At 53.1% G+C, this 14,983-nt stretch overlaps 1 protein-coding gene across 4 annotated transcripts in view; it reads right to left on the reverse strand.

Annotated features, from left to right (window-relative positions):
* Positions 1-5,238: 5,238 nt before the first annotated feature.
* Positions 5,239-14,983, reverse strand: part of USP48 (ubiquitin specific peptidase 48) — a 30,141-nt gene continuing 20,396 nt past the window's right edge. For 2 of the 4 annotated variants that reach the window (XM_070956308.1, XM_070956305.1), the window contains 11 exons: positions 14,813-14,935; positions 14,358-14,419; positions 13,843-13,953; positions 13,427-13,557; positions 12,199-12,305; positions 9,636-9,740; positions 8,075-8,230; positions 7,297-7,422; positions 7,063-7,111; positions 6,880-6,906; positions 5,239-6,770 (listed from right to left, as the gene is read on the reverse strand). In XM_070956308.1, coding sequence (XP_070812409.1) covers positions 6,748-6,770; positions 6,880-6,906; positions 7,063-7,111; positions 7,297-7,422; positions 8,075-8,230; positions 9,636-9,740; positions 12,199-12,305; positions 13,427-13,557; positions 13,843-13,953; positions 14,358-14,419; positions 14,813-14,935 — 1,020 coding nt within the window. In that variant the 3' untranslated portion in view covers positions 5,239-6,747. Of the gene's footprint in view, positions 6,771-6,879; positions 6,907-7,062; positions 7,112-7,296; positions 7,423-8,074; positions 8,231-9,635; positions 9,741-12,198; positions 12,306-13,426; positions 13,558-13,842; positions 13,954-14,357; positions 14,420-14,812; positions 14,936-14,983 lie in introns of those variants that run through there. The other 2 variants (XM_070956307.1, XM_070956309.1) reach the window with 2 other exon arrangements.

Below are 14,983 nucleotides of genomic sequence, written 5' to 3' on the forward strand. Positions count from 1 at the left end.
CGCAGGCCGCAGCTCACCAGGGCCAGAAGCGGAGTGGGGGGGGGGAGGGCGGGCTCTGGAAGGGAATGATGGCTCACAGAGGGCAGAGAGGCAACTCTGGGTTCAACTCCCAGCAGCTCTGCCTGGGCCACGGTATTGCTAAGGCAGGGGTCAAACACTCAAAAGAGCCTTTTGGACCCGTTTCCCACAGGAAAGAAAACACCGGGAGCCACAAAAACTCTTCTCGTGCTTACTATTTCCTGAGCAGCCACAAAACTAGCATATGTCATGGAATTAAACGTTCTGTTTTCTTCTGAATTTTCTTTTTCTTGGATTTATCCATGGTTGGCCTACCGGGGGTTGAAAAGCTCAAAAAATCGCACGCCGGCGGGTCTCGCGCATCGACGGTTGTGACACGCAGGGAGCTGCAGCAGAGGGGTGAAAGAGCCACATGCGGCTCCAGAGCCGCAGGTTGCTGACACCTCTGCTAAGAGTTCCTTTCTCTTTAGCTTTCATGGGAAGCTCTTTGGGGCCGATACAACTCCTGGTTGTGAGGTTTAAACTCGGAGCGGCTTGAAGAGAGGAGCCAAACAAACAGAGCCCAGGACTTGTTGGCATCTTTGTGCCCCCACCAGTGGCCCTGGGCAGAGCTTGCCACCCCACGGTTTCCTCAGGGGTCTCTCCAACCTGGATGCCCATAATAAGCGATGCAGCAAGGAAGCCGGGCCTGGGGCCTTTCCCACCCCACCCCCCACCCACCCGCTGTACAATTCAGCCCTTAGGAGATGTCGCTCTGAAATTGTGTCTCCCATGCTACAGATGGGAAGACTGAGGCTCAAGAACAGGCTGCCTTGGCTAATGAGCTCGTGACGGATCTGGATGAGGCACGCAGGCAAGAGCTGGCACCCCTCCCCTGTTTCTGGGAGACAAAGCCTGGCACGGAAATATTGCCAGGCGTGGGGTAGCGGGTGGTTGGTAGGAGGTGTGAAGCCGCCGAGGAGTGTGGGCCACATTTTCAAATCTGGCAGAAGGAAGCCGGAGCTGAGTAACAAGGAACTGGGAGGTGGGGAGGGGAGAGAAATTGAAATGAGCGAATAGGGGCAGAAGCAAAGCCTCAGCCACCGGGGAGGGCAGGGAAGCGGGCAAGGCAGCAGGGAGGGCAGAGAGGAGGGCTGGGCACAGGGTAGGAGAGGTGGGATGGCATCCTGTGGGAAGACTAAACCTTGCCAGGACCCCTGGCAAGGACGGATGGAAAAAACACAGAGCCCCTGTTAAAGGGGGAACTATTCCCAAGAAAAGGCATCTCTGCCACCCTTCTCCTCCTCCTCCTCCTCCTCCTCCTCCTCTTGCAGGGCACGGGGAAATTCAGGCCACCATTTCTTCATGCAGAAACCCACAGGGAAGGGGGATGAGGGAGGCCACAGACACCCTCCCCACCCCTCATCGAAGTGCGGCAGGCAGAAGGGATGGGGGGAGGGGGGTGCACGAGGCCAGGAGGGGGGGCACGTGGCAAGCAAGACGGGGGCAGAGGCTGGGCACGGTTTCTCGCAGGGCGCCTGCCAGTCTCCGCCAGTTACCGGACTCTCTCTTCTCTTCCTCCTCGCCCCCCATCCCACCCACCCCCACGTCAGCCATCCAGGATCGGGCCCAGATGATGCAGCTGTATGGAAGCCCTCTCTTACCTGGCACAACCTTCTGTGCCCTTCAAAGAGCCGCCTCGAGGGGGGGGGCTCTACCTGCCCAAGCACACGCGGGGAGGGGGGACGGGGGAATGGAGGGAAGGAGGGAGGGAGGGAGGGAGGAAGACGCCCCTTACCAGACTCCGGGAAACTCTCTTTCTCCTTTTCTCCTCCCCCACTTTCTCGCTCCTCCCGCAACCCCGTGCCCACTACTCCACCCGCAGCCCCCCCCTCTCCAAATGCCAGCTTCCCCAGCCAGCCCAGGGGAGGCGGGATGTATGGGGGAGAGGGGTGGGGGAGGCGTTTTGGCGAGGGGCTTCCGACCCACGGACGGACATGAGACCCCAGCCCGGGATTCCGTAGGCTCCCGGCGAGCCTTCCGTCTGGCTGCCAGCCAGACTGAGGCGCGCACTGGCAGCCAGGCGCGGAGTCGGGGGTGGGGGGGAGGAAGGAGGCAGCTTCAGCCGGAGACGCCAGACTGGAGCCCCCCCCACCCCCACCCCCGTTCCTAGAAAGAGACCCCCCCACTCCTCCCCAAGGAGGGAGGGATGGTTGGCATCCTCCGCGGATGCCAACCTCCAGAGGATGCGGAGTGGGGTGGGGAGCGGAGAGGGGGGTGGGAGAACCTGGAGGGTTGGGTGGGGGTCTCCCCTCCTCCCTCGAAAGGGGTCGGTCGGGGTCTCCGCGCGCCTCCCCTTGGCAAAGCGGCCCTGCGGCCAAGCCCTCGCCCGGTGTGGTGCCCGCCTGGCACCCGGGAACGCGGAGGCTCTTGAAGCCGGGGGTTGAGGGGGGGGGGGAGAAGCCAGAAGCGGTGGGGGGGGGGAAGAAGAGGACCTACCGGAGCCGCCGCTTTCGTCTCCCCTCACAGCCAAGCCGGGCAGGAGCCGCTCTCTCGCCTTCGCGCAATGCCAGCTCCGGCCCCCTCCGCGCGTGCCCATTGGACGCCCCGCCGCAGGAGCAGGAGCAGGAGGAGGAGGAGGAGGGGCGCCAACGGGGGACGCGCGCACCGGAGATGCTCGTGCCCGCCGCTCGGGAAGGGATGAAGTGGTGGGGGGGGCAGTCTTTGGCCCCTGCGGAACGCGCTGCTACCCAGTGCGCCCTTTGGAGAGCCTGGCAACACCTGGGTTTAGGGGGGGAAGAGAACAGGAGAGAAAAGGGAAGAGGAGAGAATAAGAATAGAATAGAATAGAAAATATGGAATGAATAGAATAGGGATAGGGATAGGGATAAGGAGAAGAGAAGAGAAGAGTGGAATGAAGAATAGAGTGCAATAAGGATAAGGAGAGGAGAGGAGAGGAGAGGGGAGGGGAGGGGAGGGGAGGGGAGAGGAGAGAATAGAATAGAATAGAATAGAATAGAAAATATGGAATGAATAGAATAGGGATAGGGATAGGGATAAGGAGAAGAGAAGAGAAGAGAAGAGAAGAGTGGAATGAAGAATAGAGTGCAATAAGGATAAGGAGAGGAGAGGAGAGGGGAGGGGAGGGGAGGGGAGAGGAGAGAATAGAATAGAATAGAATAGAATAGAATAGAAAATATGGAATGAATAGAATAGAATAGGGATAGGGATAAGGATGAGAAGAGAAGAGAAGAGAAGAGAAGAGAAGAGAGGAGAGGAGAGGAGAGGAGAGGAGAGGAGAGGAGAGGAGAGGAGAGGAGAGGAGAGGAGAATAGTGGAATGAAGAATAGAGTGGGATAAGGATAAGGAGAGGAGAGGGGAGAATAGAATAGAATAGTGGAATGAAGAATAGAGTAGAATAAGGATAAGGATGAGAGAAGAGTGGAATGAAGAATAGAGTGGAATAAGGATAAGGATGAGAGGAGAGGGGAGGGGAGAGAATAGAATAGAATAGAATAGAATAGTGGAATGAAGAATAGAGCGGAATAAGGATAAGGAGAGGAGAGGGGAGAATAGAATAGAATAGTGGAATGAAGAATAGAGTAGAATAAGGATAAGGATGAGAGAAGAGTGGAATGAAGAATAGAGTGGAATAAGGATAAGGATGAGAGGAGAGGGGAGGGGAGAGAATAGAATAGAATAGAATAGAATAGTGGAATGAAGAATAGAGCGGAATAAGGATAAGGAGAGGAGAGGGGAGGGGAGAGGAGAGAATAGAATAGTGGAATGAAGAATAGAGTAGAATAAGGATAAGGATAAGGATAAGGATAAGGATAAGGAGAGAAGAGAGGAATGAAGAATAGAGCAGAATAAGCATAAGGATAAGGATAGAAGAGAAGAGAGGAATGAAGAATAGAATAAGGAGAAGGAGAAGAGAAAATAGAATAGAATAGAATAGTGGAATGAAGAATAGAATAAAAAGGATAAGGATAAGGATAGAAGAGTGGAATGAAGACTAGAATAGGTGGAATAAAAAATAGGATAGGATAGAATAGTGGAATGAAGAACAGAATAGAATAACGGAGTTGGAAGGGACCTTGGAGGTCTTCTAGTCCAACCCCTCGCTTAGGCAAGAAACCCTGCACTACTTCAGACAAATTGGAGGAGGGGTAACAGGGATGGGGACCCCGCCCTAGAGGCCTCCCTAACCCAGCCCTCGGTCCAGCTGATTTCCTCTTTTCTGATTTTCTGCACTCAAATAAGCGTGTGCTTCTAACAATGAATTGCTAAAAGAAAAAAGGGGGCTCTAGTCCTCATTGTTCCAGTCGATTTAAAAGGAAAGCTAAATGCTATCCACCCCTCCGGATAAGTCTCCCAGCCTCTGTGCTATTATGGGCTGGTAGATACCAGCAGCATTCAGACCTGGGACAACACCTTCCATTGTCCCTGGCCAGAGACGAAAGGCGTACGGCCCCCCTGGCTCTAAGCAACGGGTGAAAAAAGGGCCGAGGATGGATGGATGCCCACGCAGAGGCTGATGGACTTTGAACCAGGCCAGGCTGCCCATCCCTGGCAGGTAGGTGGATGGATGGATTGGGGGGGGGAGAGGGGGGGGCAGAAGCCGCCAGGTTTGCAAATAGGAGGAAAGGCCAATAGCAGCCCGAGGACGGGGCATTGTCTTAACGGGCAAGGCGCCGAGAGAAAATACCAGCTGTGCCCCCTTCTTAGCGGGAGTTACAATTAAAAGACGCCTTTAACGCTTCTTGCCGTTTTGCTCCCAGTCCTGCCATGTTTTTCACAAAGGGTGTTAGCGGCAGGCGATCGATTCTTGGGCGAGATCGGCTGGAGGGGCCCTCCGAGGCAATCCAAACGGATTTTCCTAAGAGCCAACCGAGCGCGCCTATGCGAGAACACACAAATGTCCGAGCGGCTGCCTCCCAGCCCAACCTTCCTCCTCTGTGTGTCACCCCCCCCCCACAACCTTAAGCCGCTGGCCAAGAGGCAGGGTACCAACCGGTCTCGCTTTTAATACGAATGAGAGACTCCGACTCCCATCGTCCTGAACGACCCTGCGGGGAAGAGAGAGAGAGAGCAAGCTGCAACCCCAAAGACGGAGGAGACGGCGGAGAGGGGTCACTCTGACCCCAAGCCCGATCCTGGGGGGAGATTGTAGAATATATATATTCTAAAAAATATATATTCTAACTATACATACATATATTCTAAATATACATTAGAATATATATTCTAAAATCTTTTTAATATATACATATAAAAAAAGCACGGAACCGATTGCCCGAAGAGCCGAGTGGAAAAAAAAAAAACATTTTATGCAAGGCAATACGATACAAAGAAAATCGACCACGTGTTACATACTTTTAATAAGGCTCTGAAAGACTAGTCCCAAAATGTTTGCAGCGCAGGCAGATGGGGGCGATGGAAGGGGGGGGGCGGGTGAGGGCTTGCCCCCCACACCTCTCCCAAACCGGGCCAGACCCGAGCAACTCTCCGACCCTCATCTGGGGCAACAGATCGGCTCTCCCGGCGCTTAAAAAAGATTTCCATCCAGGGTTAATTTTTCCATCCAGGAGGTTGGCATGAGAGAGAGAGAGAGAGAGAGAGAGAGGGAGGGGAAGGCAAGGATGGGGTGGGAGATGCCGGAGAGCCCCTACCACCAATACAGTCAGGCAGCCCTTGTGGGGTGGGGGGGTTGGGGAGGAGAGAACAGGGCAGGAGAGATCCAGGCCTCCCCCTCTTCGCTTCAGGGGAAGAGCTGCGAACTCAGTGAGGATCCATTCCCCCCCCCCACACTTTCTAGGAAAAGGCAGGCTCTGGAAAGGACGGACCCCCAAATGGTGCCCAGCATCCCTGCCCTACCTCGTCTTGCTGGGCTGCTTCCCCCCTCCCAAACCATCATTCATGGCAAACACAGTCCTGGAATGACAGCCGAGACGTCGAACCTCTGTTTTCCCCCTCCCATACCCTAAAAAAAAATCTCAACAATTTTGCTCTCCCCCCCGCCCCGCCTGCCTTTTTTTCCCCAGAAATTGCTCGAGCGGTTTGTTAACCTGCTGGCCCAGCTTTGGGGTGGCCCGGAAGGATTTATGGGCGAGCCCGGCCTCCTCACGTGTGGCCAAAAAATAAAAAAATAAAAAGACCCCCGCCACATCAGGACCACACCCCTCTCGGGGGCCTCTGTTGCTTTTGGGTCTAAAAGGAACTGAGGAAGCGGCTTGCAAATGGTTGGGAGCCCATCAAGCCCTTCCCTCGGTCAGATGTCACAGCTGTCCTGCAGAGAAGCCCCAAATTTGGGGGATGGAGGGGTGGGGGGCTCCCTCTGTTGCAGGGACAGCGGCCCCCCAAAAATGAGAAGCGGAGGTGCTCAGGAAAGGGGTCCCGAAAAGAGTGTTGGCTGCTTTCTCTGCTCCTGCCGGCTGCAACTTTCTCGAGGAGCTCTGGGGTCGACGCGGCTTCCTCCCCCCCTCCTGCGTTGGCGTCTTCTTCCTCTGTTTGTATAAGTGAAGCATCTGTTTCAAGAGGGACCTCAAAATAGGGGCTCCCCTCTGGGAGTCCTCGTTCTCTCTCTGTCCCCAGATGTGGTCCTCCGGGGCGGCCTGGCTGAAGGTGGGGGAGGGGTGTCCCTCCGAGAGGCTGCCGTTCTTTCAGTTCCACTTTTCCCAGAGGGGACCCCCCAAATCCTTTCCCAATCCTGGCGATTTCAGGAGTGGCCGGCTGGCCGAAGAACGAGCGTTAGTGTCCAAGGAGACCCGTCCCTGGAAACAAAAGGAAAGAGGGTGGGTGGGAGTTTTCAGCAAAGGAGGAGGTGGGTCTGAGGAAGAGTAGGGAGGGAGATCGGGCAAGGGAGGGCGAGGCCTAACCTACCTTTAAAGCCTTCCTCCGGAATGCAGACTGGAAAAGGAAGAGAAAACGCAAGTCAGAGAAGCCTCCAGAGCTCATCACGCTCTACCTTGCTGACAGGAGAATTCGGGGCCTCTGCCCCCCCACCCCCATCCCGCAGCGCTGGGGCGGAAGGGGAAACCAGGGATGCCGGAGGAGAGAGGTTACCTTGCATAACGTCATCTATCGCTGCGTAATCCACAATTGGCTCATCGGCCTGTTTTTTGGAGAAGAGGGGAAAACCAGGTGTTTTAAGATGGTGCGAAGATTGCCCCCCACCCCACCCCACAGGACCTCCGGCTGACCCTCCGAGCCGAAGCAGAGCAGCAACCGTGAGCAAAGATTTTTTTTGGGGGGGGGGCACCGCTGGGAGAACTGCGTCGAGGGCCGCGCCTCGCTCACCTTCAACAGAACCACGGATTCGGGAGTGACCCCCAGGCTGCCCAGCGTGGCCACGTCGTCGGACAGCACCGTCCCGTCGATCGAGAGGTTCTGGTCAAAGGGAGCCACGGAGAAAGCGTGCATGATCTGCGCCAAAGACCGCACGGTGTCAACCCTTGAAGCGAGGCCATCTTGGAGCCTCTTCAGGGTTGCCACACAACCGAGGGAGGGGAAATAGCTAGATGAGGTTTTGTTAGTCAAAGCAATAAAGTTTTCTTGTGGGAACCAAGGTCATTCTCACAGGCGGCTGGGCAGAGGAGGAGCGAAGTAACCAAGCAACCGGCCAGCAACTGGATTGGACAGCGTGACCAGGGAGTTTTTTTGGGGGGGAGGGGAAACTTTTACTTTTTTAATTAGGTGAAAACCGCGGGAACTTTCAGAGTCTGTTTTTTCACCACTTGTGCCAATAGGATGTATCCAATAAATTCTTTGAGGAATTTCCCTGCTTTCTATGGGGGCATTACTTGGAAGGCCGACACCCGGCTGGCTAACTGAACAGGTGAGCTTCCCTGCAGGGAAGACCTGCCTACCTGGGGAGACCCTCCCCCCCATCACACCTTTCTCCTGCAGAACTCCAACCCTCCACCCTTGGCATCCTCTGCTTCCTGAACAGCTGGAAGGCCATGGGGAATGGCCTCAACACAAGCAGCTGCAATGCTCCTTCTGTTCTGAGAAACGGGGGCCCTCTGTGCATGGGCAGGAGGGAGGCTGCTGGAGGGCAGCAACGGTGTGGCCTCACCTGGATCTTCAGGTCCTTCAGTGTCTGGTTGGCGGAGACGAGGAGGGCTTTTTCCCCCCGTATCCTCCTGTGTCGGGTGCTGCGCCGGATGCCCTGCTTCTGACAGACAACGGAGTTGGGGTGGGAGACTTTCTGCCGCTTGGCGTTGCTGTTCGCCTGGGAGTGAGAAGAGATTCCAGCAGGGGGGAAACTGAGTCCCACCTACCTCTTCCCCAACCTGCTGGGCCCTTTGCTTTGATCAAGGCCACGCCGGGGATCCCGAGAACCCCCTCCCCAAAGCTACCCTTCCCTATGGCAAATCCAAAGTCTCACTGAACAGGTCAGTACAGGTAGGCCTCGACTTACGACCAAAAATGGAGCCCAGCATTTATGTCGCTAAGGGTGAAGTTTGTCACGTGAGTTTTGCCCCATTTTACACCTCATTTTTCTTGCCGCGTTTATCTAAGCCAGGGGTCAGCAACCCGCGGCTCTGGAGCCGCATGTGGCTCTTTCATCCCTCTGCTGCGGCTCCTTGTCGCTGGTCGGCTCCACAATTGATAAGGCTTTCAGTTAGGACAGGTAGAGGAAAAAGGACACCGCGCTAGGAGGAGACTCTATGGTATGGGAACCGGACTTCCGGTTGGCTCCACAATTGAATGGCGGGCTTCCGGTTAGGACCTTTGCGGCTCATTGAGTGTTTAAGGTTGCCGATCCCCGATTTAAGCGAATCGCTCTCGTTGTTAAATCAGCGACACGGCCGCTAAGCAAATCTGGTTTCCCCGTTGGCCTTTGCTTGTCAGGAAGTCGCAAAAGAGGATCACATGACTCTGGGACTATCATAAATGCGAATCAGTTGTCAAAGCATCCAAAAATCACGTGACCCCCGAGATGCTGAAATGGTCCCAAGTGTGAAAAACGATGGTAAATCCACTTTTTCAAATGCTGTTGTAACTTTGAAATGTCACTAATCGAATTGTTGTAAGTCAAGGACTACCTGTAGCCTCCAGGGAACCCTCAAGTTGACCACTCAGCATGGGAGCTGCTGCCCAGGGCAATCGGGGTTCTCATCTGGCCAATCCTGATTTAACACAAACACTAAAGTAAAGGTTCCCCTCACACATATGTGCTAGTCATTCCTGACTCTAGGGGACGGTGCTCATCTCCGTTTCAAAGCCGAAGAGCCAGCGCTGTCCCAAGACGTCTCCGTGGTCATGTGGCCAGCGTGACTCAATGCCAAAGGTGCACGGAACGCTGTTCCCTTCCCACCAAAGGTGGTCCCTATTTTTCTACTTGCATTTTTTTTTTTACGTGCTTTCGAACTGCTAGTTTGGCAGAAGCTGGGACAAGGAACTGGAGCTCGTCCCGTTACGCAGCACTCGGGGATTCGAACCGCTGAACTGCCGACCTTTCCATCGACAAGCTCAGCGTCTCAGCCACCAAAAAACACCATGCTGCCTCCTTCGCCACGTTGTTCATAAGTCTTCCCACTCGCCCAAACCAGTCCGAGGCCAAGGAGGAAACCCCGGATGAGAATTCGGAGCTGCCGGAGAACCGCTTCCATTCCCCAAGACCAGAATTTTACCTGGTTGAAATCAGGATCGTGTTCCCCTTCTGTCCTGGTCTCCTCCCGCTCTTCTTCGGCCTCCGAACTGCTCACGTTCAGCTCCGGAGCAGCCTCCTTCATGACCTGGGGTGGGGAGGGGAGACAGGAAGTGGACTTAGCCTCCCCTAATAATATATGTGGGTATGTGCATCATTCTGAATTTATCTATATTTATTTATTTATTCCTGTTATATTAGGCAGTGTGTATTGGAGGTGGTGATCCTTTGAGAGTTGTATGCAAGAAAATGTCACTTTAATGTATGCTGATTAGTGTACATTTAAAGTGACAATAAAGTTATCTTATCCTGTCCTATCCTAACCCTTCATTATTCTATTCTATTCTATTCTATTCTATTCTATTCTATTCTATTCTATTCTATTCTATTCTATTCTATTCTATTCTTCTATCCCTTCATTATTCTATTCTATTCTTCTATTCCTTCATTATTCTATCAATTCTTCTATTCTATTCCTTCATTCTTCTCTCAATTATTCTATTCTATTCCTTCATTCTTCTATTCCTTCATTCTTCTATTCTATTCTTCTATTCCTTTATTCTTCTATCCATTATTCTATTCTATTCTTCTATTCCTTCATTATTCTATCAATTCTTCTATTCTATTCCTTCATTCTTCTCTTCATTCTATTCTTTCATTATTCTTTCAATTATTCTATTCTATCCCTTCATTCTTCTATTCCTTCATTCTTCTGTTCTATTCTATTCTAATTCCTTCATTATTCTATTCTATTCTATTCTATTCTATTCTATTCTATTCTATTCTATTCTATTCTATTCTATTCTATTCTGTTGTTCTGTTCTGTTCTGTTCCGTCCCGTTCCGTTCCATTCTGTTCTATTCTATTCTATTCCTTCATTATTCTATCAATTATTCTATTCTATTCATTATTCTGTCCCTTCATTACTCTATTCTATTCTTCTATTCCTTCATTCTTTCCCTTCATTATTCTATTCTATTCTTCTATTCCTTCATTATTCCATCCCTTCATTATTCTATTCTATTCTTCTATTCTTTCATTATTCTATCAAATATTCTATTCTATTCTATTCTATTCTATTCTATTCTATTCTATTCTATTCTATTCTATTCTATTCTATTCTATTCTATTCTATTCTATTCTTCTCTGGAATTCACTGTTCACACCGAGTGGAACAGAGCTGGACTCACTAATAACAACCCCTTGGGAGATACTCAAAAGCCTGGTGTCCGGGCCCCAAAAATGAGGATAGACCCGACAGAGCTGTGTACGGAGATTCTCAAGTCATCCAAGGTCACGGTTATCGCTTCTCATCCAAGAAGCTTCTTCTTCTTCTTCTTCAGCTCTTCTTCCCAGAAGACATTACGCCTTTCATCCAAGAAGCTTCTTCAGCTCTGACGGACGGGATGGTGGGGGAATGGAAGGAGGCACCGTCCCGTCAAGAGCTGAAGAAGCTTCTTGGATGAGAAGCGAAAACGTCTTCAAAGGAAAACCAGAAATCCCAGTTGCCTCTTGGAAAAAAAAAAAGGAGGATTTGCAAACAAGAGAGGAGGTCAAGGTTTTGTAGAAAGTGCACTGTGGAAAACAGCCAGAAGGGCCCAAGCCCTTATGGTTAAGCCCTTATGGTTTAAATCTCAGAGAGGGGCTCCTCTGGGTGCCGTCAGCCAAGCAGTGTCGACTGGCGGCCCCCAGGGGGAGGGCCTTCTCTGTGAGGGCACCCACTATCTGGAACGAGCTCCCCCCGGAGATACGGAGGATCCCGGATCTGCGCACTTTCCGCTGTGCTCTTAAGACCCTCCTATTCCAGCAAGCCGGCCTGGCCTAATTTTCCTCCCCTTTCTTTTAAAATTTAAAATTGGAATTTTAATTTGTTTTAAATTATTGGGATTTTGAATTGTCTTGGGCTCAATTATTTAATTTGGTTTTAATTATGTTTCTAACTTTTGTTATTGATGTATTTTATTTTGTGCCTGTTCACCACCCCGAGTCCTTCGGGAGTAGGGCGGTATATAAATTTAATAAAACATAAACATAAGCAAATCAGCCTTGATCTGAGCCCAAGCCCTGGCTGGCTTTGAATTTTGGGTGGGGGGTGGAGGAGGTGATGCAGCCACCGTGGACAAAGCCGAAGTCTGAGGGGCTGCCATTGGGAGGTGCATTTAACAAATGGAGGTGGTTTTCTTTTTTTCCTCTTGCTTTTAAGAGAATTGCTGAAGGGCCTGGATGGATTGTCATATCGAAGAAGCAACCCGGCCTTTAATGAATCCCCCCCTCCACACACACACACTTAGAAGGAACGGCTTACAAAACCCCTAATGGACGTCTGTTTCAGGCCCTCCATTCCTCGGCCACCTAATGGAGCAGAAACACCCACCGGGGATGAGATTCCAGCCCAGAGGAGGGGCGGGGGGGGGGGTGTTGAAGCCCAAGAGCAGAGTATCCGGGTCCCGTTGCTAGCTCTTCTATCTACCCCCCCCTCCCACACACACACACTTGAATCCTTGATTTTTCTGGCCGGAGAGAAGGAGGAATGCGGGAAAACCGACCTTTTTATCATCCACCACTTTCCGTACGTAGATAGTGGCCTGGGTATATTCGCGCAGGTCTCTTTGCTGCTGGTACAACAGCCCTTCTCGGCAGTCCAGGCACAGCTCTGCGGGAAAGAGAGCAAGGAGGAAAGGCAGTGACGAGACGCCGCCGGTTTTAGCAACTGGGTAATTGCGCGAGCACGCAGCTTTTACAAACATTAACCTTCCGCGTTACCACTTGGGAGTAACAAGCTGATTGGCGGCTTTGCCCCGCCAATCAGCTGAGAAGATAAAGATAAGTCAAGCTCCGACCTGATCGTCGGAGCTACTGCTTCGCCCGAACCGGTCGAATCCCACTCCCGAGGAAAGAGGTCCGTCTTTGCAAAGAACCCCCCCCCCCCCCCGGTGTGCTCTGCAGGATCTCAGCCAACGGAACCGAGGGGAAGGAAGGAGGCGCAGCCCGCAACCAACATTTCTTCTCCCGGCAAAGGGGCGTCTGCTCTGAGGGTCCCGGCAGAGAGGCTGCCCAAGCACCCGGCTGCCCACCAGGCCACTTCAGCAGTAGGAGACCTGAGCTTCCAGACTATTCTGACCTAGGCTTCCCAAGAGCACAAAGCAGACTCCTTGTCCCGACAAAATCCCCTTTTTATTAAGTGACTGTGAATTCCTCTCATTCACAGCCAGCAAAAGTCTTTCAAGAGAGAATTGACAATCACAGACCTTATCTGGCTTGGAGAGCTGCCAGGCCGATATCTTCAAAACTTGGCCAGGAGTCACGAACCAATTAAGTGAACTAATTGTCTCCTGCAAACTCCCCTCCCCTTTCGCTCCTCTTTTATCCCCTCTGGGAAGGGCCCTTCATTGTCCACCTGTGGCCTTACTCCCAAGTCGACCCTTGTTCTTTAGCTGTTCCCTTCGTCTGGCAACTCTGGGCATGCTCACACTAGGAACAGGCTCCAGCTGTTCCTCTGCCTCACTGATGTCTGCCTCCGAAGGCAGCTGATAACTGGCATACGGCCCTGGCCCCCTCTCTGCCTCCGATGCAGAGCCCTCATCAGAGCCTTCCCCAGACTCCAGGACTGGCCCATGTTCCTCCCCAAAACCTCCTCACTGTCCAAATCTGCTGCCAGATCCGCTGGCGGGCCACAACATAGCCTGCCGAGAAATGCCCGGAGCTCAAGGGAGCAGCGCAACGTGATGCCAACGTGTCACTTCCTCTTTGCCACCCTTCCGCTCGCTCACTCACCAGGCTCGGTCATGTACAGCAGGCGCTCTGCGCTCTCCTGGGGGGCCTCCCTCCTGATGACTCGGATGGCGTGATCCACCACGAAAAGCTTTCGGATCTTTTCCCATTCGTCGGGCCATATCAGAGCTATACTGTGCCAAGAAGCAGAACCTGCTGTCTTCTCTCAAAGGCCAGCCACGGCCCCTCGGACCTCCAGCCAATCCCCCAGAGACGGTCACGCCAGTCGTGGGGAAGGGTCGCGGGGGGGGAGGCTGATGCCTTGTGCAAAGGCCGTTTGGGCAGTGTGTGTGTGTGTGTGTGTGTGTGTCATACGCTGCTGGAGTCACAATCATACACACACACACACCCGGTGCCCTGAGCCGTTCGGCTCTTCTCTCAGGCTTCCAGCTAAAAGGGGCCGGAAGGAAGACACTCACAGTTTAGAGTCATCCTTGGTCATGGACGCAACGGTGAACATCAGCCCTCCGTGGGGGCAGAGCAGTTCTCGGTTTCCGACGGAAGAGACGGGGCTGCATCGGGTGGGCCTCCTGGTGGAAGGCGAGAAAAGGGGAGGGGGGGTATTGCAGACTCCCTTTGGCTGGCAGAAATGGGGGTGGGGTTGCGTGCGTGAGTCCAATGGAACAGAGGGGTGGGGGGGTGAGAGGGAGAAAGGAGTGGGCACACAAGAGAACCAAAGGATGCGGACGGGATGGAGAAGCCGTTCCCACCAGGGCTGCCCTACATGCAAGGAAAGAGGGGGAGAGGGGGAAGAGGAGGGGGAAGAGAGGGGGAAAAGGAGGGAGAGGAGGAGGAGGAGAACTGTTGGGTCCTTGGTGCTCACTGAGCTTGGTTCCTTTCTTCAGGACATTTCATCACCCAAGTAGGGAACATCCTCAGGGCTAGAAGGGAGCGGGGTTTGCAAAGGAGGAGGAGGAGGAGGAAGGCGGCTCACCTCACAAACTTCCGCCATTCCTCCACAAAGAACCTGGAGACCACGTAGAGCTCCCCCACCTCCTGGGGGAAAGAGATTTCATCATTCAGGCGCCCCCCACCACCCCCACAAGGATCCCAAAGGGAGGACCGGCACTCAACGAGGCTGCAGGAGAGCTTAAGCCTTTTGGGGGGAGGGAAGTGGGGAGTGCAAAGCCAGAAGGACTCCAGGGAGATTCTGCCTCGGTTTCCTGCTCCCAAAGGACCACACAGGCTGCACAGTATGTATGCGTGTGTACGCACAATTCAGTAAATTCTGTTTAAAAGCTGCATCTTTTACCGCGGCGGCTGATTTGCAGGGCTGGTGGAGAGACCTCAACGGTCATACCGGTCCCTCCCTTAACTGGGCAGTCCCCCTTCCCCAGCGTTACACCTTGGCCAGAGCCTTGAGTCGCTCCCCCCTCTGGTCTCCCCCACCTCAGGCCAGCTATTGAGACAAGGTCGGTTCTTGTCCTGGAAGAGGTGAGGCAGGTTGCCCTTCTGCTCGCCGGCCATCATCTTATGCAGGGCTTCGTTCTCCTCCCCTTCCCGTTCCAGAATCTGCAGAAAGGCAAGGGCTGGTCACAGATCCCCTTCCTGGAGGGGGTG

Source organism: Pituophis catenifer, unplaced genomic scaffold, assembly GCF_029215685.1.
Source record: "Pituophis catenifer annectens isolate HBS135680 unplaced genomic scaffold, rPitCat1.0.hap2 SCAF_18, whole genome shotgun sequence".
Lineage (NCBI taxonomy): Eukaryota > Metazoa > Chordata > Lepidosauria > Squamata > Colubridae > Pituophis > Pituophis catenifer.